Consider the following 27287-nt stretch of genomic DNA (forward strand, 5'->3'; position numbering starts at 1 on the left):
CTCCCTGCCACCCTCCCTCCCTGCCCCCGTCCCTACCCCGCCTCCCTGCCACCCTCCCTCCCTGCCCCCGTCCCTACCCCGCCTCCCTGCCATCCTCCCTCCCTGCCCCCGTCCCTACCCCGCCTCCCTGCCACCCTCCCTCCCTGCCCCCGTCCCTACCCCGCCTCCCTGCCATCCTCCCACCCTGCCCCCGTCCCTACCCCGCCTCCCTGCCACCCCCCGTCCCTACCCCGCCTCCCTGCCACCTTCCCTCCCTGCCCCCGTCCCTACCCCGCCTCCCTGCCACCCTCCCTCCCTGCCCCCGTCCCTACCCCGCCTCCCTGCCACCCTCCCTCCCTGCCCCCGTCCCTACCCCGCCTCCCTGCCACCCTCCCTCCCTGCCCCCGTCCCTACCCCGCCTCCCTGCCACCCTCCCTCCCTGCCCCCGTCCCTACCCCGCCTCCCTGCCACCCTCCCTCCCTGCCCCCGTCCCTACCCCGCCTCCCTGCCACCCTCCCTCCCTGCCCCCGTCCCTACCCCGCCTCCCTGCCACCCTCCCTCCCTGCCCCCGTCCCTACCCCGCCTCCCTGCCACCCTCCCTCCCTGCCACCGTCCCTACCCCGCCTCCCTGCCACCCTCCCTCCCTGCCCCCGTCCCTACCCCGCCTCCCTGCCACCCTCCCTCCCTGCCCCCGTCCCTACCCCGCCTCCCTGCCACCCTCCCTCCCTGCCCCCGTCCCTACCCCGCCTCCCTGCCACCCTCCCTCCCTGCCCCCGTCCCTACCCCGCCTCCCTGCCACCCTCCCTCCCTGCCCCCGTCCCTACCCCGCCTCCCTGCCACCCTCCCTCCCTGCCCCCGTCCCTACCCCGCCTCCCTGCCACCCTCCCTCCCTGCCCCCGTCCCTACCCCGCCTCCCTGCCACCCTCCCTCCCTGCCCCCGTCCCTACCCCGCCTCCCTGCCACCCTCCCTCCCTGCCCCCGTCCCTACCCCGCCTCCCTGCCACCCTCCCTACCACCCTCCATGTCTCCCTCCTTCCCACCTTGCCACCCTCCCTCCCCTGCCTCCCTCCTTCCCTCCCCCTCTAACAGCCTACTTCTATATTCCTAATTGCCTCCCTCCCTCTCTCCTCCCCTTCACTGGCCGCCACACTGCCCTTCACCTCCTGCCCTCCCTCCTGCACCAGCTGTCTGGCTCGGCCCTTCACCTCTCCTGTTGCTGGTGGCGTACCTGTTGCTGCTGCTCATGTTGCTGTTGTTACCTGTTGTCTACCACCCCTCCTCTCTCTCTCTCTCTCTCTCTCTCTCTCTCTCTCTCTCTCTCTCTCTCTCTCTCTCTCTCTCTCTCTCTCTCTCTCTCTCTCTCTCTCTCTCTCTCTCTCTCTTATTCTCATACGTGTTCTAGTTACACTTCTCATTATTCTGTGCGAGCATGTTCAATGGTTTCAAACACCATTCCTGTGTTGTATGTGATATTTGGTACTTGGGCAGCAGTCCTGCTGATCTGGGTTCGACTTTAGATTCAATTTATTCAAGAGAGATAACAGCCCGGCTTAACAATATATACCCGGGTCACCCCCACACACCTCAACAGTGGCGGGAACAAAGGCTGTGCATCTTTGGAAAGTATCAGCTGATGTCAGCCAATTCCAGGCCGTGGCTGTGGTGACGTCACGCTCCTGTGCAGGGTTGCCAGTTACTCTTGCGCCTGTCTATTTACTAATAAATTGCCTACAATCACAAATGACCTACAACGACCAAATGGCATCGCCTTTCTCTCGTAACAAGTAAAAATCAAGAGTCAGTCGACGGACGCTCGCACGGTGTATCAAGAGCAGATCAACAAACCTGCCTAACGGGTGTTGTCATTGGCCAGTTAGTGACGGGTCAGCCGTTGGCCAGATACTGCACCGTCCTCATTGGTTAGTTAATGCCGGATCCTCATGGGTTAGTTATTACTGGGTTCTCATTGGCAAGTTATTGTTGGGTCATCATTGGTCACTTATTGTTGGGTCCTCATTGGCCAGTTACTGCCGGGTCCTCATTGGCCAGTTACTGCCGGGTCCTCATTGGCCAGTTATTGCTGGATCCTCCCTCATTGGCCAGTTGTCAGAGAGTGTCCTGGCTACCTGTTCTCCTGTAGACGGGAGCCCAGTTCCACCCAGCCACTGGCGCCTGTCGCTCGTATTTTGATGCCAGTGACAGCTACATTAAGATAACATCTGACATTTATGAAACCAAGCTGTCACTGACACCGGCACCAGTGAACGCCACTCCCTTCTAGTGAGGTCCCTCTCGGCCACTCTCTAGCCAACATAGACTGGAACCGGTAATTCTGAGCAGTCACCTAAAAGGTGTGGTGATAACAGGCAGTAGTAAGTGTTCAGTACTTACTGATAAACAATGTTACTGTGCTGAATAAAATATCGCATTCGTATTCTGCTCTATGCTTATATAGTCTGTAAATGTTCCCAAAATGCTTATTTGACACAAAGGAAATTTGTGGTTTTTGAGACGATTACATTTCCATTCATTTATATATATATATATATATATATATATATATATATATATATATATATATATATATATATATATATATATATATATATACATATATATATATATATATACATATATATATATATATATATATATATATATATATATATATATATATATACATATATATATATATATATACATATATATATATATATATATATATATATATATATATATATATATATATATATATATATATATATATATATATCCTGCTCCACTCTGTGAGTTTTTAACGACTCCACTCCTGGTTGATAGTTGATGACGGTATACAACAAAAAATATGGCTTTCAACGTGTAACGAAAACTAGTTTAGCAAGTTAGTTCCATGACATCATCAAGTCGGTGTTGAAAAGGAGGCCATTTCTCAGGAGTCTTGGCCGGGAGCGACTAGACCTGGCCGGACTGGGCCTAACGTATTTCCTATTTATACCTGAAGAGATCTCAGTTCACCTAATTTGACCTTATCCCACCACACATGACCTGACTTCACAGTTTCATCCCCTCTGGTCTTACTTAAGCTCTTGGGCACCGGCTCGACCAACAAAACAGTTAATGAGACACGTAATTGATTGGTTGAACAGCTGACAGGTGGGTTAGGTAGGTGGTAGGTGGGTTTACTTACATCTATCAGGTAAGGTTTGGTGGGTTAGGAAGATAATTTTATTGGAGGTGTTTATGTAAATGGATTTGTGCACACGAGAGGGAGGGAGGGAGGGAGAGAGAGAGAGAGAGAGAGAGAGAGAGAGAGAGAGAGAGAGAGAGAGAGAGAGAGAGAGAGAGAGAGAGAGAGAGAGAGAGAGAGAGGGAGAGAGAGAGAGAGAGAGAGAGAGAGAGAGAGAGAGAGAGAGAGAGAGAGAGAGAGAGAGAGAGAGAGAGAGAGAGAGAGAGAGAGAGAGAGAGGGAGAGGGATCAGACAGCCCCCAAAGAGAGAGTGAAAGTGCCTAGAAGGGCCGCCTGCCGTGGTGCCCAACACCTTCAACGCTACTGCCACCATTATTACAACCACTATTATCACCACCATTACCTTCATCATCACCACCACCGCTACCTCTGGCATCACCACTCTTACCTCCGTTACCACCACTTCCACTACCATCACCACCACCACCACCCCTATTATCACCACTATCCTTGTTGTCACCCATATTATCCCCTATTACCACCATCACCACCTCTATTACTGCTACTACTAGCACCCTCCACTACCCCTATTACCCTGTAATCACAACCACTATCCCCTGCTATCACCACCACCACTACTACCCTTATTATCACCACCACAACCACTATTATCACCACTTACTATCCCCCTCCTCCCCTCCATCAACTTTTACCACTACCACCATTTATCAACATCACCACCATTAAGTAATGGTAATGTCTTCTCACAAACACAATAATAATATTGGATAAAAACCCCACTCACTTGTGTATTTGTGAAATTGATGGAATTTACACCAAATCTTAAATTTTTGTTTACACCAGACTTACATATCAACGTCTAATGGAGAAGATTGAGTCTTTGAGTCTTTGTGTTGGTTAGTCTTTGAGATGTGAGTCTCGTCTTAACCACACATACACTCGGACCTTGAGAGAGCACTCAAGGAGAGTGAGTATTAAGACTTGAGAGTTTTTTTTTAATCCTATCTTTATCATCAATGTTGTCACCTCTATTATTAAAGCACTGTTATCCACTACTAATTTATTATAAACACAACCCCTATTAATACCATTGATATTACCACCATCGTTATCACCTCCACCATTATCACCTGCACTATTATTACCATCATCCTCACTTTGGTCACCACCACTAGTTGTCCTCCCCCCCGTGCTGTCACCATCACCTGGTCGGTCCGTCAGTCGTGGTCTGAGGTCGACCAGGTGGTCTGCCCGACGCGCTCCTGGGAGTCCGTCTCCAGCCCGATGTTTACATGCTGGCGCTGCTGCTGCTGTTGGTCCTTCTGCTGCTGCTGGTCCTCCTGCTGCTGCTGGTCCTGCTGCTGCTGCTGGTCCTGCTGCTGCTGCTGGTCCTCCTGCTGCTGCTGGTCCTCCTGCTGCTGTCGAGTTCCATCTTTAATCCAGTGGTTTCTGCCACTGATTTCCCCGTTGGTGTTCCTGCTGCAGTGTCTGATGTTTCTTGTGTTACTGATACCTCGGGTTCCAGCTTGTGTGTGTGTACTCTCCTAGTTGAACTCACCTAGTTGTGATTGTGGAGGTTGAGCTCTAGCTCTTTGGTCCCGCTTCTCAACCGTCAATCTACTGGTGTACAGGTTCCTGAGCCTACTGGGCTCTATCATATCTACACTTGAAACAGTGTATGGAGTCAGCCTCCACCACATCACTTCCTAATGCATTCCATTTACTAACTACTCTGACACAGAGAAAGTTCTTTTCTAATGTCTCTGTGGCTCATTTGGGTGTGTGCGCGCGTGAGTGTGTACTCACCTACTTGTACTCACCTATTTGTGCTTGCGGGGGTTGAGCTTTGGTTCTTTGGTCCCGTCTCTCAACTGTCAATCAATAGGTGTACAGATTCCTGAGCCTACTAGGCTTTACTGTGTGCTCACCTGTTTGCACTCATCTATTTGTGCTTGCAAAATCGAACATTAGGTCCTGGACCCCGTTTTTCCCACTGCCAGTTGTCTTATGCAATGACTTTTCGCTTATTTCCGTATCATATCTGCTTTTAAAGTTATGAATGTAGTTTTCATCTACAACCTGCTCCTTTAGTTCATTCCATTTTCCCACTATTCTTACATTCAAAGAAAACTTCCTAACATCTCTATGACTCATCTAAATCTCGAGGTTAATCCATGCCGCCTTGTTCAATTGGAATTCATTGTGAACATTTCCTATTTTTCCACTCTGCCAATCCCACCCTAAGTATTTTATACGTCTCTATCATGTCTATCCTCTCTTTTTTTCTCTTTCTTAGTGTCGTCAGGTTTTATTTTTTCAGTCTCTTTTCGTATCCCATCCCTCGCAATTCTGGGACGAGCCTCGTCGCAAACTTCTGAACCGTTTCGAGTTTTTCTTATGTGTTTCTTTAGGTGGGGCTCCGTGATGGGGCAACACATTCTAAAACTGGTCTCACGTAGGCGGTATACAGCGATCTAAATGTCTCCTTATTTAAATCCCTGGATGATATCTTAACTTTTGCTAGCGTAGAGTTTGCTCCTGACGTTATCTTATCTATGTGAGCCTCTGGAGTTAGGGTTGGTATTATCTCCGTTATCAGGTCTTCTTTTTTCTCAAGTTGCTAGAGATCTGTAGTTTTCCTTTATTGCGTACTGTCCCTGTGGTCTCCTGTCACCTGTTATCATTTCCATCACCTTACACTTGCTCGTGTTGAATTCCAGTAGCCATTTCTTGGACCCACTCTGCAACTTGTTTAACATCTTGGAGAATCCTACAATCCTCATCTGTCACAACTATTCTCGTTATTTTTGTATCGTCTGCAAACATCGACACATAAGACTCCATTCCTGTAATATAGGACATTTACATAAATGAGAAATAGCATTGTTCCCAGCAGCGATCCTTGAGGTGTTCAGCATGTTACCTTCACCAGTCCGACTCCTCGTCCCATACTGCTCTCTGGCTCCTGTCTGTTAGGTTATTCCTTGCCCATGTTAGTGTTTCCCGCTTACTCCCGCCTGCCTCTCAAACTTGTGCATGAATATCTTGCGAGGTACTCTACCAAAGGCTTTTTGGCAATCCAGAAATGCGTTTATTAGCCCAACCTTCTTTGTCCTGCCTTATTTTTGTTACTTTATCATAGAACTTCAGTAGGTTCGTCAGACGTGATTTCCCTCTCCTACAGCCATGTTAATATTTGCTCACATGCCTAATTCTCTCCGGGTGTGTAACTAGTCCTTATTATTCTTTCGAGTACTTTGCAGAGAATGCTTGTCAGTGACACTGGTCTGTAGTTAAGTGTCTCGTCTCTATTTCTTTTCTTGAAAATTGGTACCACATTTGTCTTCTGCCAGCAACTGGACAACTCTCCCTTCGTAAGTGACTCATTATAGACCATTGCCAGAGGCACGCTGAGGGCCTGTGCTGCCTTTTTTAGCATCCACGGTGATACTTTATCTGGTCCAACTGCTTTAGTTTCATCCAGTTTTGGACGCTGCTTCATTACCTCCTCTGCTGTCACCTTACACTCTTTCTCTGTTAGTCTCTCATCTTGGGTCATCTCCTCTTCTAACAATGGGAGCTGCTCAGGCTCGGTTGTGAACACTCCATGGAAACTGACGTTCAGTACCTCGCAGATTTCCTTGTCACTTTCTCTATATGCTCCTTCTGTTTTCCTTAGTCTTGTCACTTGGTCGTTCACCGACATTTCCCTTCTTATGTAGTAATTTAGGTTGCTTTTTCGCATTCATTGGAATACCGTTTTCATAATTCCTTTCCGATGCTTTCCTTATATTAATGTATTCATTCCTAGCTCTGTTGCATCTAATCCTATTGTCCTCTGCCCTTTGTCTTCTGTACGTTCCCCACTCCTGCTTTTATTTTTTGTTTCCTGACACTTCCTATTAAACCATGGGTTTTTAAATTCCCTCCTACTTTTTTCCTTTACTGTTGGTCGGTATAAAACTCTCTTCGGCCTCCTTGCTTTTCCACTTCACTAAGTCCATCATATTTTGTACTGTTTTTCCTCTTAGTTCTTCTTCCCACTACACTTCTTCCAGATATTCTCTTGTGTGTGTGTGTGTGTATATGTGTGTGTGTGTGTGTGTGTGTGTGTGTGTGTGTGTGTGTGTGTGTGTGTGTACTCACCTAATTGTGCTTGCGGGGGTTGAGCTCTGGCTCTTTGGTCCCGCCTCTCAACCGTCAATCAACTGGTGTACAGATTCCTGAGCCTATTGGGCTCTATCATATCTACATTTGAAACTGTGTATGGAGTCAGCCTCCACCACATCACTTCCTAATGCATTCCATTTACTAACTACTCTGACACTGAAAAAGTTCTTTCTAACGTCTCTGTGGCTCATTTGGGTACTCAGCTTCCACCTGTGTCCCCTTGTTCGCGTCCCACCAGTGTTGAATAGTTCATCCTTGTTTACCCGGTCGATTCCCCTGAGGATTTTGTAGGTTGTGATCATGTCCCCCCTTACTCTTCTGTCTTCCAGTGTCGTGAGGTGCATTTCCCGCAGCCTTTCCTCATAACTCATGCCTCTTAGTTCTGGGACTAGTCTAGTAGCATACCTTTGGACTTTTTCCAGCTTCGTCTTGTGCTTGACAAGGTACGGGCTCCATGCTGGGGCCGCATACTCCAGGATTGGTCTTACATATGTGGTGTACAAGATTCTGAATGATTCCTTACACAGGTTCCTGAACGCCGTTCTGATGTTAGCCAGCCTCGCATATGCCGCAGACGTTATTCTCTTTATGTGGGTGTGTGTGTGTGTGTGTGTGTGTGTGTGTGTGTGTGTGTGTGTGTGTGTGTGTGTGTGTGTGTGTGTGTGTGTGTTTGTGTGTAAATCTCATGCATATCATTATTCTATGCTGGTACATAACCTAAACAATTCTGTCTCTATTTAATCGATTTTCAATATGTCTAGATCATATCCTTCATATCCTGTATATTTCCTCTTTTCTTGCAGCGTCATTCAGTTTAGTTCCTTATATGTGTACCCCTCAAGTCGGGACCAGTCTTTATAACGAACCTCAGTACATTCAAACCTACACCTTATGTAGCGTCTTGAGTCATCCTTGACCAGGGTCACGGAGGATCTCCCAGCATACGTGGCTGATTTAGTTCTGTATTTGTCCCACCAAATACATTCTTTGCTACATATTGTCCCGTATTATTTTCCTTCTATGACCTCTGCTCTCCACTGTGCATTGTTCGCCTGGGCACCACAGTCATATCGCCATCTTCACTATGTTGCACTTCTCTGGAGTGAAGTTCATGAACCATTTGTGTGGCCATGCCTGTAATAGGTATACAAGGAGCGCGGGTCCCAGCTCAAGACCTTGTAGGGCATCTTGTAACCTTCAGCCTTTCCCATTGTATAATTGTTCACTGGATGGGGTACCCAGCTGCGCCTGGGTCTCTCTCTCTCTCCCCCCTTCCCCTGTCCACCTTTCTCCCTCAACATTCCTCTCACCCTTCTTCTGCCCTTTCTCCTCTCCTTTCATCGTCACCTTCTCTCCCAATCTCCCCTCTCCCATCAGTTTTACGTTTCTTTCCCATACCATCCCACATCTCCCCCTCTCACACCTCTCCTTCCCTTTCCATCCTGTCTTCCCTATCTCTCTCCTCCTCCTCCTCCTCCCCCCGACTCCACCTCTCTCTCCTAGCTCCCCCTCTCCCCCAAGACTCAAATCTTATATTTGAAATATACATCCTAAGTATCGGTTTATCTAATACAAATAATTAATTGCACACAGGTACTTTACTTCATTTCTATTATCACATTCAGAAACAATTCTTAATAATTTTAACCTAACCAAACTTAACCTAACCTAACCTAACTTAACCTATAATCAAGTATTAGTAAAGGTAGAGAACGGGGGTAGGAAAAGCATTACATGGAACGGTGTTAAATATAATGTGACAATGTAATAATACGCAGTCTGTCCTCCCTTGTCTGTGTTGCCTCATCTCGGTCATTCTCTCGTAGAACCTCCAATAGCTTTACCAGACATGGTGTTGCTTCCCTAAGCACACCTTGACACTTTGGTACACAGTTGCCCCCCCCCCTCCACCTCTCTCTCTCTCTCTCTCTCTCTCTCTCTCTCTCTCTCTCTCTCTCTCTCTCTCTCTATCTATCTATCTATCTCTGTGGGCGTGTACTCACTTCGTTGTGCTTGCGGAGGTTGAGCTTCGGCTCTTTGGTCCCGCCTCTCAACTAGTGTACAGATTCCTGAGCCTACTGGGCTCTATCATATCTACATTTGAAACTGTGTATGGAGTCAGCCTCCACCACATCACTGCATAATGCATTCCATCTGTTAACTACTCTGACACTGAAAAAGTTCTTTCTAACGTGTGGGTGGAGATGGTTCGGGGGGCAGGCCGGAGTGGGGGGGTGGCTGGGGGAGCAGGCCGGTGAGGGGGGTGGCTAAGGGAGCAGGCCGGTGAGGGGGGTGGCTAGGGGAGCAGGCCGGTGTGTGGGTGGCTGGAGGAGCAGGCCGGTGGGGGGTAGCAGGGGGGAGCAGGCCGGTGTGTGGGTGGCTGGAGGAGCAGGCCGATGGGGGGTGGCAGGGGGAGCAGGCCGGTGTGTGGGTGGCTGAAGGAGCAGGCCGGTGGGGGGTGGCAGGGGGAGCAGGCCGGTGTGTGGGTGGCTGGAGGAGCAGGCCGGTGGGGGGTGGCAGGGGGAGCAGGCCGGTGTGTGGGTGGCTGAAGGAGCAGGCCGGTGTGTGGGTGGCTGGAGGAGCAGGCCGGTGTGTGGGTGGCTGGAGGAGCAGGCCGGTGGGGGGTGGCAGGGGGAGCAGGCCGGTGTGTGGGTGGCTGGAGGAGCAGGCCGGTGGGGGGTGGCAGGGGGAGCAGGCCGGTGTGTGGGTGGCTGAAGGAGCAGGCCGGTGTGTGGGTGGCTGGAGGAGCAGGCCGGTGTGTGGGTGGCTGGAGGAGCAGGCCGGTGGGGGGTGGCTGGAGGAGCAGGCCGGTGTGTGGGTGGCTGGAGGAGCAGGCCGGTGTGTGGGTGGCTGGAGGAGCAGGCCGGTGTGTGGGTGGCTGGAGGAGCAGGCCGGTGGGGGGTGGCAGGGGGAGCAGGCCGGTGTGTGGGTGGCTGGAGGAGCAGGCCGGTGGGGGGTGGCAGGGGGAGCAGGCCGGTGTGTGGGTGGCTGGAGGAGCAGGCCGGTGGGGGGTGGCAGGGGGAGCAGGCCGGTGTGTGGGTGGCTGGAGGAGCAGGCCGGTGGGGGGTGGCAGGGGGAGCAGGCTGGTGCGCCTGCTGGCGAATTATTAACGTAGCTCATAGCAGCGTTTTCCGTGCCAATCATCGTGTGTCGCACAATGCAGTGAAGCACAGTTACAGTGTGGTGAAGTGAAGCACAGTTACAGTGTGGTGAAGTGAAGCACAGTTATAGTGCAGTGAAGCAGTTACAGTGCAATGAAGCACAGTTACAGTGCAGTGAAGCACAGTTAAGTGAGGTATATGGAGTATAACACAGTTAAACACTACTGAACGATACATTACACCACAAAACAATAACGACCCAGTGTTGCATAAGCCTTAAATTAGCGCAATACAGTACATTGTAATTCTATATAATACAATTCAATATATTTAAATACAACAATTTCTACGCTACGCTACATACAGTTGTATATAAGGAACATTAAGTCACATGACCTGGTCTCAACTCACTACAGGACTCACAAGACGTACGTAGGCTCGGCAGCCTTGCAAATTAGAACAACAGCGAAAACAAGATGCACCAGTGCAAGCAAAGATCACAAAATTGCAACATTTATTTGATCGATTTTGCAATCCCTGAGCCGAGTGGCGACGAGTGTCCTTTGAAACCAGTTGGTGAATAGTGCACTTGACTCGCACCTGTTGGGTCCTGAGAAGAGAGAGTCGCTTAGGAACTATGCAGCACCTGATGCCCCTGTTCACCTAACAGTAAATAGGTACCCCTGGAGTTAGGCAACTGCTGTGGGTTGCATCTTGGGAGAGATCAGTCGTAGGCTTAGTCCCCGACTATGGGAGACCGTAACGAGGTGGTTTATGAAGCGTTACCGGTCAGCTGTGCGGGCCGCTGGAGCCTGTGGTCGATGGCGGGACTGAGCAGCGCTGAGCGTCCTGTACCGCCAGCCCTCACAGCTCCTCACAAGCTGTAACATTATCTCAATACCTCACATCACGTTTTTCTTCATTTGAGTTTGTCCTAAAACATATCGTGTGAGCGACAATTTATGGTTCACCTCACGCTATTTTGCTTCTCATAGAACTGTCTTAATCACCCTGTTACTTCCCCCCCCCACCACCACCACTCTCATAGTTGCTGGACCACTCTCTCCTCACTATCCCTTCTCTCTACCCGTCTGTCTGAGCAGCTCCCCTCCTCCACTTCCCATCGCCCGTCTCTCAGGCCAGGGCCGCCGCTGTGCCGGTAGAACCTCTCCGCTCCTGGATCAACGTACAGCCCCGCTCCTGTGCCAGGTAAGTCCACTACCGGACCACCATAGCCCGTGCTACTTGCAACTTTGTTTTATCTGAATCTAAAACAACAACAAAACTCTACGCTCTCATATGACCGAAACGTCGTCGTCTCTTCATTTCTCGTGTGTTGTTTGGTCAGCATTTCCGCTCTCCCATAGCTCTCCCATACCCTTATTGGGGTCGCCAGCAAGGCTGTGAACGTAGCTGCTGTCTATTGCTTACTTTGTCTCATCCTGTCAAGGCATTAGTCCCGAGGACGTTCACATTAATTAGAGAAAGGAAGCAGTATTTAGAGGCTCCAAGGAAAAAGGCTTAAAAGGAACTATTGTTGGGGCTTCTTAAAGCCTCCTGCAATACGATTATGACCTGGGCGAGCATCTATAGAAGGGAATCCTCCTGACCCAGACGGTCTTGTGACGAGGTCAGTGAAGGCCAGGCGGCTCCTCGCTCCCACAAGGCTGCCGGCCGGGTCCTCGCTACTTTCATTGGCGTTGAGTGAGCCCTCGCCCCTAGCACCCGTCCTCCTTGGGAGGGAGTTGGGGGGGGCACATTGCTGGGAAGAGACCTCTTCGCCTCTGTTTACCCAGCAGTAACTGGATACCTGCTTGTTAAACGATTGGCGGGTCGTATTTCAGGGAAAACTAGTAGGGTAAGGCTTACCATGAATTATGGGAAGGGAAAGCTCTCAGCCTGTTAACAGGAGTCAGCAATCTTCTGTTCCTGTACCTTCCTGTGTAAATAAGGAGATGAAGTTACTGTCCCGAAGACGGTAACACGCGGCCATAAATAAGGGAGAAACAGTAAGTTGTTTCAAAGTAAAGGAGTGATCTCTCACAGTGCAGGGAAGTTCCTTGCTGGGCTCTCTTGGTAAATATTACAACTCTCATACATTCTGAATTCAGTTGAGTTTCTAGCAGTCTATTTTGACGGCTGATGTGGTTGGTTGGTCTTATAGTATCTAGGTACAAATTCGAGCATTAAACGCAGTGAGATGAGTCCTGTGGCGCAGTAGGCTACGTAGTAATGTCACACCCGAAAGGTCTCGGATTCAATTACCGATCCGGACAAAAGTGTTTGGCCACGTTCCCTTTCACCCAATGCCCCTGTTCGCCTGGCAGTAAAGTGGTACCCCAGAGTTAAACAGCTGTTGTGGGATGCATCCCGGGAAAGGTCAGTCGTTGGTCTAGGCCCAAAGGGGACGTCGATAAGCCTAACACCTTCTGTTTCTAACTAAAGAGAACCAAAAGGTTATAGAAAATGGGGGTGATATGTTGCTGAAAATAGTGACAATCTTTGCAATCTCTTATATCCCTTCTTTTATCCTTCTACCCCTTATACCTATTCCTACCCCTCCTCCTCCTCCCCTCCCAGCACCCCAACACACCCTTTCCCCTCTCCTCGTCCCTTCACCTCTAACCCGCCCCGCCCCCCCCCCCACCCATCCTACCAACCTCCCAACGCACCAATTAATGTGTGGCCACGTCTGTGGTAGAAAAAAAAACCGCACCAATTCCATAAATGCTTTACGACCATCCTACTCCCTTCTCACCCTGCCAACACCCTACGTTGTCACCCTACCTCCTCCCAGCCCCCCTCCCCCTCCCCTGCTGCCATGCATGATCGAGGCGCCTGTATATCATAGCATTGTTATCTCCCAGGAAGCAGAGGGCTGCCATGATGTATAATCAGAGAAGGCAACGGTCGTAAGTGGAGTGCCCAACGGCTTCGTCCTGCCTCCACAATTATTCACTATACACTGTTCTTGAATGTGATCATGCAACCTTCATTAACAACGGTGACGATAGTCACAGGCCCTGAGAACATGATCGCTGAAGATCAATTCAGCATGAGATCGCTGGATTGTTTCAAGCGAAGGTTAGACGTATATATGTGTTTGGGTGGATATAAATAGGAGCTGCCTCGTATTGGCCAGTAGGTGTTCTTCTGTTACTATATAATTATGTTCGCCTTTGTTGAGGTAAGATGAATAATATCACTGTCTCTTCTAGCAGGCGCCGCAAGGGTCCAAGTCTCCGTGAAGATGCTGCGACAACTAGCTGTCATCTCTGTCGCTTCCCTCGGTGAGTATATGTGTGTCACCCTCGGTGAGCACATGGGTCACCCTCGGTGTGAACATGGGTCACCCTCGGTGGGTACATGGGTCACTATAACATCCACTCTCTCACAGTTACTGTCTAGATGACTGTCGGACCCGATGTTTGTTGGTGTTCATCTGTTTATAGGTCTGACCGGCTATCAATGTCCGTCTGTACATCTGTGCATTTAGGTGTTTGCCTTTCTTCCTTCATTCTGTGCATGCCTATTTTTTTTCTGAGAGAGAGAGAGAGAGAGAGAGAGAGAGAGAGTGTGTGTGTGTGTGTGTGTGTGTGAGAGAGTGTGTAGCCTGCACTGACAAACTTTGGGTGCATATGAAGATATCCTCAAGTACATGTCGGTCAATAAAGTAATTACAAAGATCCAGGTACTTCATGCCGGCAAGTCTGAAGGGTCTACCCTGGAAACACAAACCGAAACTGTCTCTATTTTCCGCTTGTTACAACTTGTAATAAAGTTGTTACATCTTGGCTTAAGGTGTTTATGACGTATTAGAACGTTGTTACAACTTGCTATATTGGTTGTTATAACTGGTTAGAAGGTGTTAAAACTTGTTCGAACGTTGTACCAACGTCGTAGTTTCGGTGTGTGTTTGGCGGGTATTCGCAGAGTTTGCACCTGGAGTGCTCAGTACCGGGAGATCCGTCATCTGTAGCCACCTGCCACCTGAAACCTGTTATTCTTACAGAGTTTTTCCCTGACACAACTTTTCCAGGTTTTCCATGATAAATTAAATATAATTTCCTTGTGATCAGTATTCCCTCTCATGCTCCCTATTTTTGTCTCCCTATTGGTCAGAACCAAGTCAAATATATTGTTTTCCCGTGTCGGCTCCATAATATATAGGCTAAGAAAGCAGTCATCCACCATTTTTTGTTTTAATTTTCTGCTCTGCATTGCCCATTTTATTGATCCAGTTTATTTTACTAAAATTAAAGTCACCTATTATACATACATTGCCAGAAGTATTTAGATATCTCTACCCATATGTCTTCCTTTAATTTTGTCGAGGTTTGTTAGCCAATTTATCTCTGTTATCAAGCTATCATTATTCTCAATTATGTTCAAAAATTTTCTGTGTGTGTGGCTAAGTTTCGATTTCCTCTTGGTTACAACGTTCAAAAGTGTTGTGAGATATACATTGTTACTCGCTTTCCTCGTCTAACCTGTCTATCAGTGGGAAATAATTTGTTATCCTTTATTTTATATTCAGACAATAGTTCCCCGTTGTCCACACATCCATGTTTCAATTAGTGTGATAATATTTATAGTTTCTGGCCAGACAAATACACTCGAGTCATTTATTGTGTTTCTGATGCTGCCACCGTAGTGAAGTACACCGCGAGTGTCATGTGTGATGCTGCCACCGTAGTGAAGTACACCCCGAGTGTCATGTGTGATGCTGCCACCGTAGTGAAGTACACCCCGAGTGTCATGTGTGATGCTGCCACCGTAGTGAAGTACACCCCGAGTGTCATGTGTTTATCTCCCTCTCCAACCCTTTGATTTTTTCTCAAAACTTTTTACATTTACTTCACAACTCTCGTTTCCATTTTCCTGTGGGCTTTTCTTAGTAGAACAAATCACTTGTTTGTCGCCACCAGAAGAATATTGTTTGTTATTGCTTCTGTAACCTATGATATTGTAGTGGTAGCCTCGCTTCATGCAGGTCGGCGTTCAATCCCCCAATCGTCCAATTGGTTGGGACGCCATTCCTGCCTCCCCGTCCCATCCCAAATCCTTATCCTGATCCCTTCCAAGTGCTATATAGTCGTAATGGCTTGGCGCTTTCTCCTGATAGTTCCCCTCCCCTCCTTCCTGAGTTGTTCCTCGTTTCCTGTAGTGTACACCCATATGTCACTATACCTGAATTTATAGTGACTTGTCGAAGGTGCCCCCCCCCCTCATTTGAGTTGTAGGCTTGATACACTAACTGGTGAGTCCTGCACACCGTTTCCTCCAAAGACTCTGCAAAAGCTGCCACCCCATCCACAGACAGCTCAACCCTTCCCTTGACATGCATGGTGCAAAACTCCTTAGGCCTATGTGTGTGTGCATGTGGTTTAATTGTTGTTCTGAATGTCTCAGAAGTCTATTTAACTACTTGAGATGTTTCTTTCACAGGTATATTTATATACTTACAAGAAAAAGACGGAACTTAACTGCACGAAAAGGACAGAACTTGGACTGGAATGGACGGAACAGAAAGACCTAAAGTTGATCTTCAGCTGATTGTACAGAAACCATCTGACGTCACAACCTACTGACGTCACAACCATCTGACGTCACAACCATCTGACGTCACAACCATCTGACGTCACAACCTACTGACGTCACAACCTACTGACGTCACAACCATCTGACGTCATAACCATCTGACGTCACAACCATCTGACGTCACAACCTACTGACGTCACAACCTACTGACGTCAAACACAAATAACATTTGGAGTTGATAACACTGCAAAGATATTATATATATATATATATATATATATATATATATATATATATATATATATATATATATGTCGTACCTAGTAGCCAGAACTCACTTCTCAGTCTACTATGCAAGGCCCGATTTGCCTAATAAGCCAAGTTTTCATGAATTAATGTTTTTTCGTCGACCTAACCTACCTAACCTAACCTAACCTAGCTTTTTTTGGCTACCTAACCTAACCTTACCTATAAATATAGGTTAGGTTAGGTTAGGTAGGGTTGGTTAGGTTCGGTCATATATCTACGTTAATTTTAACTCCAATAAAAAAAAATTGACCTCATACATAGAGAAAAGGGTTGCTTTATCATTTCATAAGAAAAAAAATATAGTAAATATATTAATTCAGGAAAACTTGGCTTATTAGGCAAATCGGGCCTTGAATAGTAGGCTGAGAAGTGAGTTCTGGCTACTAGGTACGACATATATATATATATATATATATATATATATATATATATATATTTCTTTTTGTTGAAGACGCTTAAGACTAGAATACTGTAATGACGAATGACTATTATTAATTTTGCTGTATATTAATCTGTATATTATTTGGCTTATAACCAAAAGTGTGACGAATATTGGCCAAAGCGAAAGCAGTATGGCCATGTGGGGTTCATATCTCTGTTATTAATCCAGTTGTGTTTCTCTCCCGCGGTGTGTCCGGGTGTGTGTGTGCGCGCGCAGCCCTCACCCTGGTGTGCTCCCTGCCCGCCCTACACCGGGTAAGTCCTCTCAACACTCCTCACCCTCTTGTAATAATTAACTGTGTCGGGGGACAGGCTGCCAGTATATTATATATAATTATATATATTATAGTAGTAGGCATCCTGTAGTCACGACTCACGGGAGATTATATGGAGTTGCGCTCTGGTTGTCGAGGCTGGAGTGTCCTCTCCAGGGCGCAAAGTCTGGGTAGGTTGATATGGAGGTGAAGCTGTTACCCATGCAGCAGGTACTCCCCCCCCCCCCCCCTCGCCACGATGCTGAAATTGTCCAATGGAAAGGCAAACGCCAAAACGCTTGGTTCCAGCTCCATCGCAGGAGCTGCCAGAACGAGGTTGAAGTCACAAACGAACTGATTTAGGGGGCAGTTATAAGCCTAATATATATATAATATATATATATATATTAAGCTTATATCGAGGTCCTTCTCCCTCACCAAGGTGGAACCTCCTTGGGTTGCATCCTCCCCCAGGATGCAACCCACAACAAGCTGATTAACTTCTGTGTACCTATTTACTATTAGTTGAACAAGAGCATTAAATGATAGTAACGTGCCCAACCATTTCGGTTCTGCCCGTCTATATCTGTTTGTAAATTTAATATATTCTGTATATCGATGTTCTATTGTCAGAACAAAAGAACATTTATATTAATGATCATACTTACATTATTGCCCAATTTCAAAATATACAACTGGAAAAGATCATCAAGGCAAATGGGGGGGGACCTTCGACAAGCCGCCGGCTTCCTGTCTTTCATGATCAAGACATGTGCCTTGATGAATTTTTCTAGTTGTACTTTAAAAGTTAACAGGTTTTTGGCAGTTACGGCTTCGGCGGGTAGGCGGTTCAATGGGTTAATAACCCCGTGGGTGAAAAGCACTTCCAGTTCTCAGTGCTACACTGTGGCGTGTTGAGCTTGGAACCGTTGCTCCTTGTGCGTGTTACATCTGACCTTCTGAAGAAATTTTCCGGATCAACATCCTCCAAATTGTTCAGTATTTTAAAAGTTTCAATGAGATCCGCCTTGTATTGTGTGTTATCATTCATTCACTCGCATGATAAGAATTATTAATAAAACATTAATTGCGATAAGATGTTTAAAATATACAAGGTATTAAGCTGCCTTTTGTTAAACCTGCGCGTATCTACACACTAGTGCGGTAACCTTCACTAGTCCCCTCCGCTCAGCGTCCACAACCTACAAAATACAAAGTGGTAAAGTAACCAGAAACGTACGAACCCAAGCCACCCACCTAACCTGACCTACGATGCATAGAAAACGTGGATATTTGTGAACCGCTACTCTTCACAGTAGTTTGAAATTTGTACGTTGGAAAGAATAACGGACAAAACGAGACGTACTAATTGGGAGGACAGGTTTGAAGCGTCGCCACACGGTCCTGCCCGAGGCTGACAGAACAAGTTTTGAGATATATAAATATTAGTATATTTTGGTAGCAGTCTTTCCTGTAGACATATATTATTAAATATGACCGAAAAAATAAGATTAATAATTCTAACTCGAATTTTCTTTCTAAGAAAGATCGAGAAAATTCGTGTTAAAATTATTAATCTTACTTTTTCGGTCATATTTAATAAGATATATAAATATATACCTATGGTGCTTATTATTAATGTATTGTTTTGCGTGCATCGTGCTCATGAGGCCATAACCGGTGTACATTAGATGTGTTACTCACCTCTTCCCTTACCAGTCTCTCTTCTCCGTAATCTAAATCTACCTCTCTTCTACATAATTTAAGCGCACATCATCTTTCTCCTCACATAAGCAAAGGTTGCTATCTATGTAAACAATGCACTTTGTCCACCCAAAGTTAAAGCCCCCATCTTTCTCCCTGTAACCAAAGACATCTCTACACCATCAAAAGTCTCACTCATATAACCGAAGAGCTCTCCAAACATGATCAAAACTAACTTGCATACCCACATCCCTCTTCACAATCACATTTCTTTACATCACCCATACGCCTGTTTGCACATAATAAAGGTTCTTTTCCCATATAAATGTTTTCTCCTCACATGCCCAAAACCCTTATTTCCTCATAACCCAACCCAAGCACTCATTTCCCCATAACCAAAGCCCTCATTTCCCCATAACCCAAGCACTCATTTCCCCATAACCCAAGCACTCATTTCCCCATAACCCAAGTACTCATTTCCCCATAACCCAAGCACTCATTTCCCCATAACCCAAGTACTCATTTCCCCATAACCCAAGCACTCATTTTCCCTCATTAACCGAAGACTGTCCCGTTTTACCTTCCCCACCTCGCGACTAAACCTGAGCCCCATCTCCCGCTATCAACCATCGTCATAATCAACCATCTCTTCACAGACGAAACGATGGGAAGAGTTCCCCAACGTGACCTTCACCTTCGACTGCACGGATCGACCTGTTGGCTTCTATGCCGACCAGGAATTCAACTGCCAGCTCTTCCATATGTGTGACGAGGATGGTCGACGCATCCCTTACATGTGCGCCAACGATACGGCCTTCAACCAGGAGTACCGCATCTGCGACTGGCAATACAACTTCGACTGCTCCCTGGCTCACAACTGGTCAGTGAAGGGGCTGGGTGCTCACAGTATTTTGTTGCGTGGTGTCGAGTACAGTCGTGGAGACCTCAAGTACAGTAGTGGGGCTGGTGAGTGGTGGGTGTAACTAGTAGTGGGGCTGGTGAGTGGTGGGTGTAACTAGTAGTGGGGCTGGTGAGTGGTGGGTGTAACTAGTAGTGGGGCTGGTGAGTGGTGGGTGTAACTAGTAGTGGGGCTGGTGAGTGGTGGGTGTAACTAGTAGTGGGGCTGGTGAGTGGTGGGTGTAACTAGTAGTGGGGCTGGTGAGTGGTGGGTGTAACTAGTAGTGGGGCTGGTGAGTGGTGGGTGTAACTAGTAGTGGGGCTGGTGAGTGGTGGGTGTAACTAGTAGTGGGGCTGGTGAGTGGTGGGTGTAACTAGTAGTGGGGCTGGTGAGTGGTGGGTGTAACTAGTAGTGGGGCTGGAGAGTGGTGGGTGTAACTAGTAGTGGGGCTGGTGAGTGGTGGGTGTAACTAGTAGTGGGGCTGTCACATAATAAATGTAGCATACAAATGCAAGAATTGTCATAAAAAGCACGTCATTCGGTTGCATGTATCCACTAGGAAAATTAAACAAAAATTCCGAACGTTTTCAGAAACTTGTATTCCTTCTTAATGTGTTGAAATAGGAAAACGTTTAGAATTTTAGTTTTATTTTCATATTGGATATACGCGTAGCATACAAGTATATTCTGTGTCTATGGCGTTCTTTTCGTGCGTGGATATTCTTTTACTATTTTCTACTGTATGTGAGCATTTAGTATATATTTATAAAGAATAATCTGAAATGTTTATCTATGTACTGTACGATAAATTATACATTACAGTTTGTACATTATTCTTTTTTTCTGTGGGCGGCCGAGTATATCTGCCACTAATGTGTTTCGACCACGAGATCTTTCCCCCTGTGGAGGGTCCGTCTAATTACCCAAAGATACCCAAACTTACTCAAAGCTACACAAAACTTCCTAGCATTACGTTAGTGATGAATAAATATGATATATTTATGCATTATAATGCTGGTGCTGAATGTAGAACATGAAACACATATTTTTATTCTGAAAAAGTATCATTTTTATAACAAAATTAGACGAAAATAAGAGGCCGGTGACGCCAAAGCAAGTCGACGGTCTAAGCGACAATGTTTGCTGGCATATGAGCCTCCTGTACCTACCCAAACATAACCTAACTAAACCTAACCTTTACAAACATAACTTAATATAACTTCTAGACAGCAATAATGTCTTGAATAATTTGTTCATCTTGGATAAGTCGCTCCACAACATTTTCGCTTAGATCGTCGACTTCCTAAGGCCTCTCATGCTACTTGGCTTCGTCTAATTCCGTTATAAATTTACATTATTTCAGAGTAAAAATATGTTTTTTCATGTTCTAGGGGCGATCACAAGGCGATCACTCCTGGGTATACTGGGCCATACACCATACTCAACGAATTTCATCCATTTTCTATCGATACTCTAATTGTTAGGAGAAAAGATATCTTCCAGCAAGAGAAGAAGATATTCGTGTTGTTCATCATTGCTACACTTCCTGCTAAATGAAGACTTTTCATGTATAAACTGTAACACATAGTCTCTCACCTTCCCGACCTCATCCCACCATTGCCATATAGACTCCTCCCCTCCCCATATGTTATAGGCGCTAGGCTTGTATATACCTGTTATATTTGATACAACTCATAAAGGCGAATCTCTAGAAAAGTCAACTGTCATCTGAGAGCTTGTGTACATCGTTGTCAGCACTTTGTGTTCCCTGCTGCCACCCAATACAAAACAATACAATTGTTTTACTGTCTTACTAATGACAACTTTTCTTTCCAGGTACTACCTTAATGAACTCACCTACGTCACTGACCCTCCGAAGTTTTAGACTTACTGACCCTTGTGTGACCCTCGAAATGATCTCGCCTGTGATGACCCGATGACCTGATCTGTATAACCTGTGACCCAGGATGAAGGACCCGTGTGGACTCTCACAGATCTCCCAGCATCAGGAGGTCTCCACGAGTCTACAGACCTCTGTTTTAAGAGTCCTTGATGAGGAAACTCGGCTCCCCTTATCCCTTACCCTCCACCATCCCCCAAGCTTGGGTTGCCTTCACACAACACCTAGGTGTCGTACTCAAGGTTATGACACCTCACGCATGTCCTCCTGGGTTCTCGAGTGCCTGCACGATACCTGTACATACAGTGGCTCTCCCGCGGCAACTGTGCCTGGAGCCGCCCACCCGTGGATCCCTGAAGCACTGTGGACAGCCGACAATGCAATAGCCCTTCACTGAAGCTATATATCGAGACTGATGGAAAGGCGACATCAAAGCAACAGTGGTGCATTGACTTTCCTGTAGATCTAACTAGAGCAAAGTAGTGAGTGGCGCCTCGCTGGCTGTGAGCGCCACATGAAGGCATCTACAGGAGCCAGAGTCCTCCACAGGGCAGCAGGAATCCTGGCGCTGTTAGAGCTGGTCTCTGCTCACCGCCACAAGCACATATGTACAGAGTCACCTAATACGTAGTCCTTAGGAACAACATCAGTGTCCATTGTATCTTATAATATATAATATATATATATTATACTAAATACCTGTTAACGTTCATGTGTCGATCAAAGGTAAATGTTAAACACACAGCCTGCTGACAGCATCACCTATCACTGCTGTCAGGGCAATGGTGCCATTGTCTCTGGTCAGGAAGCCAAAACTTGTGATCCACTCACTGTATATGGTCAACAAACTCCTAACGATCCTACTTTATTAGATATCATATTCGATCACAAAGATAATTCTACAATTTCTATTATACTGTATTATATTTCCAAACTTGCCCTTTCCACATATATGCCATATTTAAGTTTAATTTGATTCGGTGATACCCTTGGTTATGTCTGTGATGATTGTTGTGGTTGGATGAATACAGATTTATACGTCTTCTGAAATTGTTGTGTAATTTACAGTTGTGGCTCCTCACTACGAGTGCCTCTGACGCGGCCTCTCCGAGCGGCACACAGCTGTCAGCCATGGTAGTATACACACACAGCTGTCAGCCATGGTAGTATACACACAGCTGTCAGCCATGGTAGCACACAGCTGTCAGTCATGGTAGCACACACAGCTGTCAGCCATGGTAGCACACAGCTGTCAGCTATGGTAGCACACAGCTGTCAGTCATGGTAGCACACACACAGCTGTCAGCCATGGTAGCACACAGCTGTCAGCCATGGTAGCACACAGCTGTCAGTCATGGTAGCACACACACAGCTGTCAGCCATGGTAGCACACAGCTGTCAGCTATGGTAGCACACAGCTGTCAGTAATGGTAGCACACACACAGCTGTCAGCCATGGTAGCACACAGCTGTCAGCTATGGTAGCACACACAGCTGTCAGTCATGGTAGCACACACACAGCTGTAAGTCATGGTAGCACACACAGAGCTGTCAGCCATGGTAGCACATACACAGCTGTCAGCCATGGTAGCCCACACACAGCTGTCAGTCATGGTAGCACACACAGCTGTCAGCCATGGTAGCACACGCACACACAGCTGTCAGCCATGGTAGCACACACAGCTGTCAGCCATGGTAGCACACACAGCTGTCAGCCATGGTAGCACACGCACACACAGCTGTCAGCCATGGTAGCACACACAGCTGTCAGCCATGGTAGCACACACAGCTGTCAGCCATGGTAGCACACACAGCTGTCAGTAATGGTAGTGCACACAGCTGTCAGCCATGGTAGTACACACAGCTGTCAGTCATGGTAGCACACACAGCTGTCAGCCACGGTAGTACACACACAGCTGTCAGTCATGGTAGCACACACAGCTGTCAGTCATGGTAGCACACACACAGCTGTCAGCCATGGTAGCACACACAGCTGTCAGTCATGGTAGCACACACAGCTGTCAGTCATGGTAGCACACATAGCTGTCAGCCATGGTAGCACACACACAGCTGTCAGTCATGGTAGCACACATAGCTGTCAGCCATGGTAGCACACACACAGCTGTCAGCCATAGTAGCACACACAGCTGTCAGTCATGGTAGCACACGCACAGCTGTCAGCCATGGTAGCACACACAGCTGTCAGTCATGGTAGCACACACAGCTGTCAGTCATGGTAGCACACATAGCTGTCAGCCATGGTAGCACACACACAGCTGTCAGACATGGTAGCACACACACAGCTGTCAGCCATAGTAGCACACACAGCTGTCAGCCATGGTAGCACACACAGCTGTCAGTCATGGTAGCACACACAGCTGTCAGCCATGGTAGCACACACACAGCTGTCAGCCATGGTAGCACACACAGCTGTCAGTCACGGTAGCACACACACAGCTGTCAGTCATGGTAGCGCATACAGCTGTCAGCCATGGTAGCACACACAGCTGTCAGTCATGGTAGCACACATAGTTGTCAGCCATGGTAGCACACACAGCTGTCATGGTAGCACACACAGCTGTCAGTCATGGTAGCACATACAGCTGTCAGCCATGGTAGCACACACAGCTGTCAGTCATGGTAGCACACACAGCTGTCAGTCATGGTAGCACACACAGCTGTCAGTCATGGTAGCACACACAGCTTTAACAAACACAAACATTTCGCTATAGACAGTGTTGGAAGCTCTAGTACTCCCTCAGTTGTCTGACAATTTCCATCATAAGATGCAAATATTATTTAATCAAGCAAGTGGCTTGATTAAACACCCCATGCCAACTGTTTCAATATAATTACCAATGATATATAAAACTGGCTCGTTACATGATTCCCATTAATGCTCCAAGAGTTAATATTTTAATATCCCAGCAAAAGACTGAACTTCTGCATAAGTGGTTAGAATTCCTCACTCGTCTCATTATTCATTTGTATTATTGTAAATCAAGACTTGTGCTTTTAGATTAGGCAAGAAACAAAAACAAATCTTTTCCTAGATCTGTATACTTTGCCACATTACCACAATGTCTCTATCGATTACCGTTTCCAAATCACAAAGTTAAAATTGCTCTCGTAGATTATAAATTGTCTTCCACGGCCATTAAACTTTCTTTCATTTACTATCATTTTCTACCAAATACTGTATGTGGTAGCCACTCAGAGGAGCAAGACGAGGCACTGTAGACCGGAGTTGGGTGTGCAGAGCGCATCCGTATTGCATTATCTTTTCAACTGAATGTATGTTGTATGAGTAGTGAATGCAGTTTTGTAAAATAAACTAAAGTTTGAGGAAATATTTGTTTCACAATTTTACCTAATGTAAAAATATGGATAAAGAAGCAATAAGAAGTGAAGGAGCAGCCACTGGACTGTCAGTTGCTGAGGCTCATAGTTAGGGTTCAAGAATTAGTGCAAGCTGCCTGGCCAGTTGAACCTGTGGTCACTTCCTGTGGTGTATTGTTAGCACAAGAAAAGGCTAAGGGAACAAACCAAGATGCTAGATAGTCTTAAGAACAATAGGAATAGTGGAGATACTAGGGACAAAGAGCGAACAATGAATAATAAGGAAAAGGAACGTCCAAAGTACATAAACATGCCTACATGGAATATGTTAACTTCGTTAGAGGTCCGGAATGAAAGAGGAGCAGCTAAAATACATTATTTTCCTTGAAGTTTGTCATGGTCGAGTCAATAATGAGAGATGTGGAGAAGAGAAACAAAAAGAGAAGGTGGTAGGAGCACTACAAGCAGAGGAAGGTAAATACAGAAAATTCAGGAAAGGGAGGGAAAAGATAGAAGGACTAGAGTTCATTGATGACCTAAAACAAACCTTGGTATGAGTGATGACCTCCAAGTAGCTACCTTGAAGGACATAGAGGAACCTAAATTTTCCTCTGGGAACCACAGATGAAGGAAAAGTAGAGTGGTTTTGGGAAACCACTACGGCACATTATGACAAGGCCATTAAATTACCTAGATAAGAAAGTGACTATGTCTTCGTTACAAACAAAAGTGCTTTTGTAAATGTGTTGGTAAACACAGAGTATGCTGCAGGTATTAAGATAAAAAATGCAGTACCTAACCGTACTGCAGTAAATGCAGTAACCATCGTCAAATTCAATGTTAATAAACACATTAAGCCTGTATATCTTTGTGATGAAAATGTTGTAAACCCTAAACGTTTGACAATTGGCCTCATAGCTGCCACATGGAAAGGTGGTGGGCACGACCCTGACGTAGAGTGCAACCCGTTCTCGCAAATTTAATAAGTCAATATTGACTTATTAAATATGTGCATAGGTGACATACTTAACATAATAGATACCCTTAAAAAGATTCATAGAAAACACCGACCTTACCTAACCTTGTTAGTATCTTAAGATAAGCATCTTATAGCTTCGTAATTACAATTATTACCTAACCTATAATAGGTATAGGTTAAGTAATAATTGTAATTACGAAGCAATAAGATGCTTATCTTAAGATACTAACAAGGTTAGGTAAGGTCGGTGTTTTCTATGAATCTTTTTAAGGGTATCTATTATGTTTAGTATATCACCTATGCACGTAGTTAATAAGTCAATATTGACTTTACGAATTTGCGAGAACGGGTTGCAAAGTGATCACTCCCCGTGTCTGGGACAATGTCATCTACTGTGTAGGGACCACCCACAGCTGGACCCCACGGTCAACTGGAAGTGGGGGATAAGGAACAGGATCAAGATGAGACGGATCGCAACCTCAGCTTCCCTATCAACTCGTCCTTGGGTCGCTCCACTGATCAAGCAGCGGCTGCCCTTCGTGAACCGTGGCAGGAATACCAGCAGCAATCACAGCAGGAGACGGAGCGGCTGCAAGACAAGCTCCAACATGAAGAAAAATCCACCAGCAATATTGCAGAGCTGCTCACATGCATGAGGGGATTTGTAAGTAGGGACAAAACTCAACCCCTCCCCCCTTTCCACCCCTGAACCCTCCAAGTAAGTAAGTAATTATCAAAAGAAGGCACCAAGCCGGAAAGGTTATGTAGCACCATCAAATGTGCAGAATATTTATAGGGCCCTAAATATATCACTAAGGATGCCAATACAAGAGCAAAAGCACATAAGGCGAATGAAATCAAAGGTATTTGATTCGCCAAGAAGTCTATCAAGGGACAAGTGACCGTGAAGGACAGTCGGGAAGCAAGACACACGCTCGTCCTGGAAGTCCGGACATTCAACAAGGATATGCACAACCGTAAGAGGGACAATGAAGTTTGGACAATAAGGAGCAGGGCGGCGCTCCATTAAGTGACCATGAGTTAAACAGGTATGTCCAATATATGTAACCTCGCCAGAGCCGTTTCCCACCACCGCCAGTTATGGTGGTAGGAGGAAGGCCACGAGTCTGAGAGGTTAAATGAAGGTCATGAAATCGGCATAGAAACGAACATGAATATAAATTTGTCAATGATTAAGCCCTTATACCACCAAGAAACCACAATTAGATAAGACGACAAGACGGGGTGCATTGTGGGTATACACACTACAATCGTCACTTTAAAAATCGTCAGACCGTCGAGAACAGACTCAGCAATGAACGCAAGGTTTTACAATAAAAACGTCCCCTCGTTCGGCAATAGCAGGCACCACAGTTCTACGGGTGAGAGTGTGTGCCTTCCCAAACACCCGACTCAAAACAGAAGAAGACATCAGAGAGAATATTCAAGAACGGCAAAAAGTCGGC

At 46.5% G+C, this 27287-nt stretch overlaps 1 protein-coding gene across 3 annotated transcripts in view; it reads left to right on the plus strand.

The window, feature by feature from the left end:
• The window catches only part of LOC123759319 (U-scoloptoxin(01)-Er1a), a 43490-nt gene extending 18637 nt beyond the window's left edge, over positions 1–24853 (plus strand). The window contains exons 1-5 of one of the 3 annotated variants that reach the window (XM_069328999.1): positions 11517–11666; positions 13676–13747; positions 16966–17003; positions 19363–19586; positions 21441–24853. In XM_069328999.1, the coding sequence (XP_069185100.1) occupies positions 13708–13747; positions 16966–17003; positions 19363–19586; positions 21441–21489 (351 nt within the window). In that variant the 5' untranslated portion in view covers positions 11517–11666; positions 13676–13707 and the 3' untranslated portion in view covers positions 21490–24853. Of the gene's footprint in view, positions 1–11516; positions 11667–13675; positions 13748–16965; positions 17004–19362; positions 19587–21440 lie in introns of those variants that run through there. The other 2 variants (XM_069329001.1, XM_069329000.1) reach the window with 2 other exon arrangements.
• Positions 24854–27287: the final 2434 nt, after the last annotated feature.

The sequence above is a fragment of the Procambarus clarkii genome, chromosome 22 (assembly GCF_040958095.1).
Source record: "Procambarus clarkii isolate CNS0578487 chromosome 22, FALCON_Pclarkii_2.0, whole genome shotgun sequence".
NCBI lineage: Eukaryota > Metazoa > Arthropoda > Malacostraca > Decapoda > Cambaridae > Procambarus > Procambarus clarkii.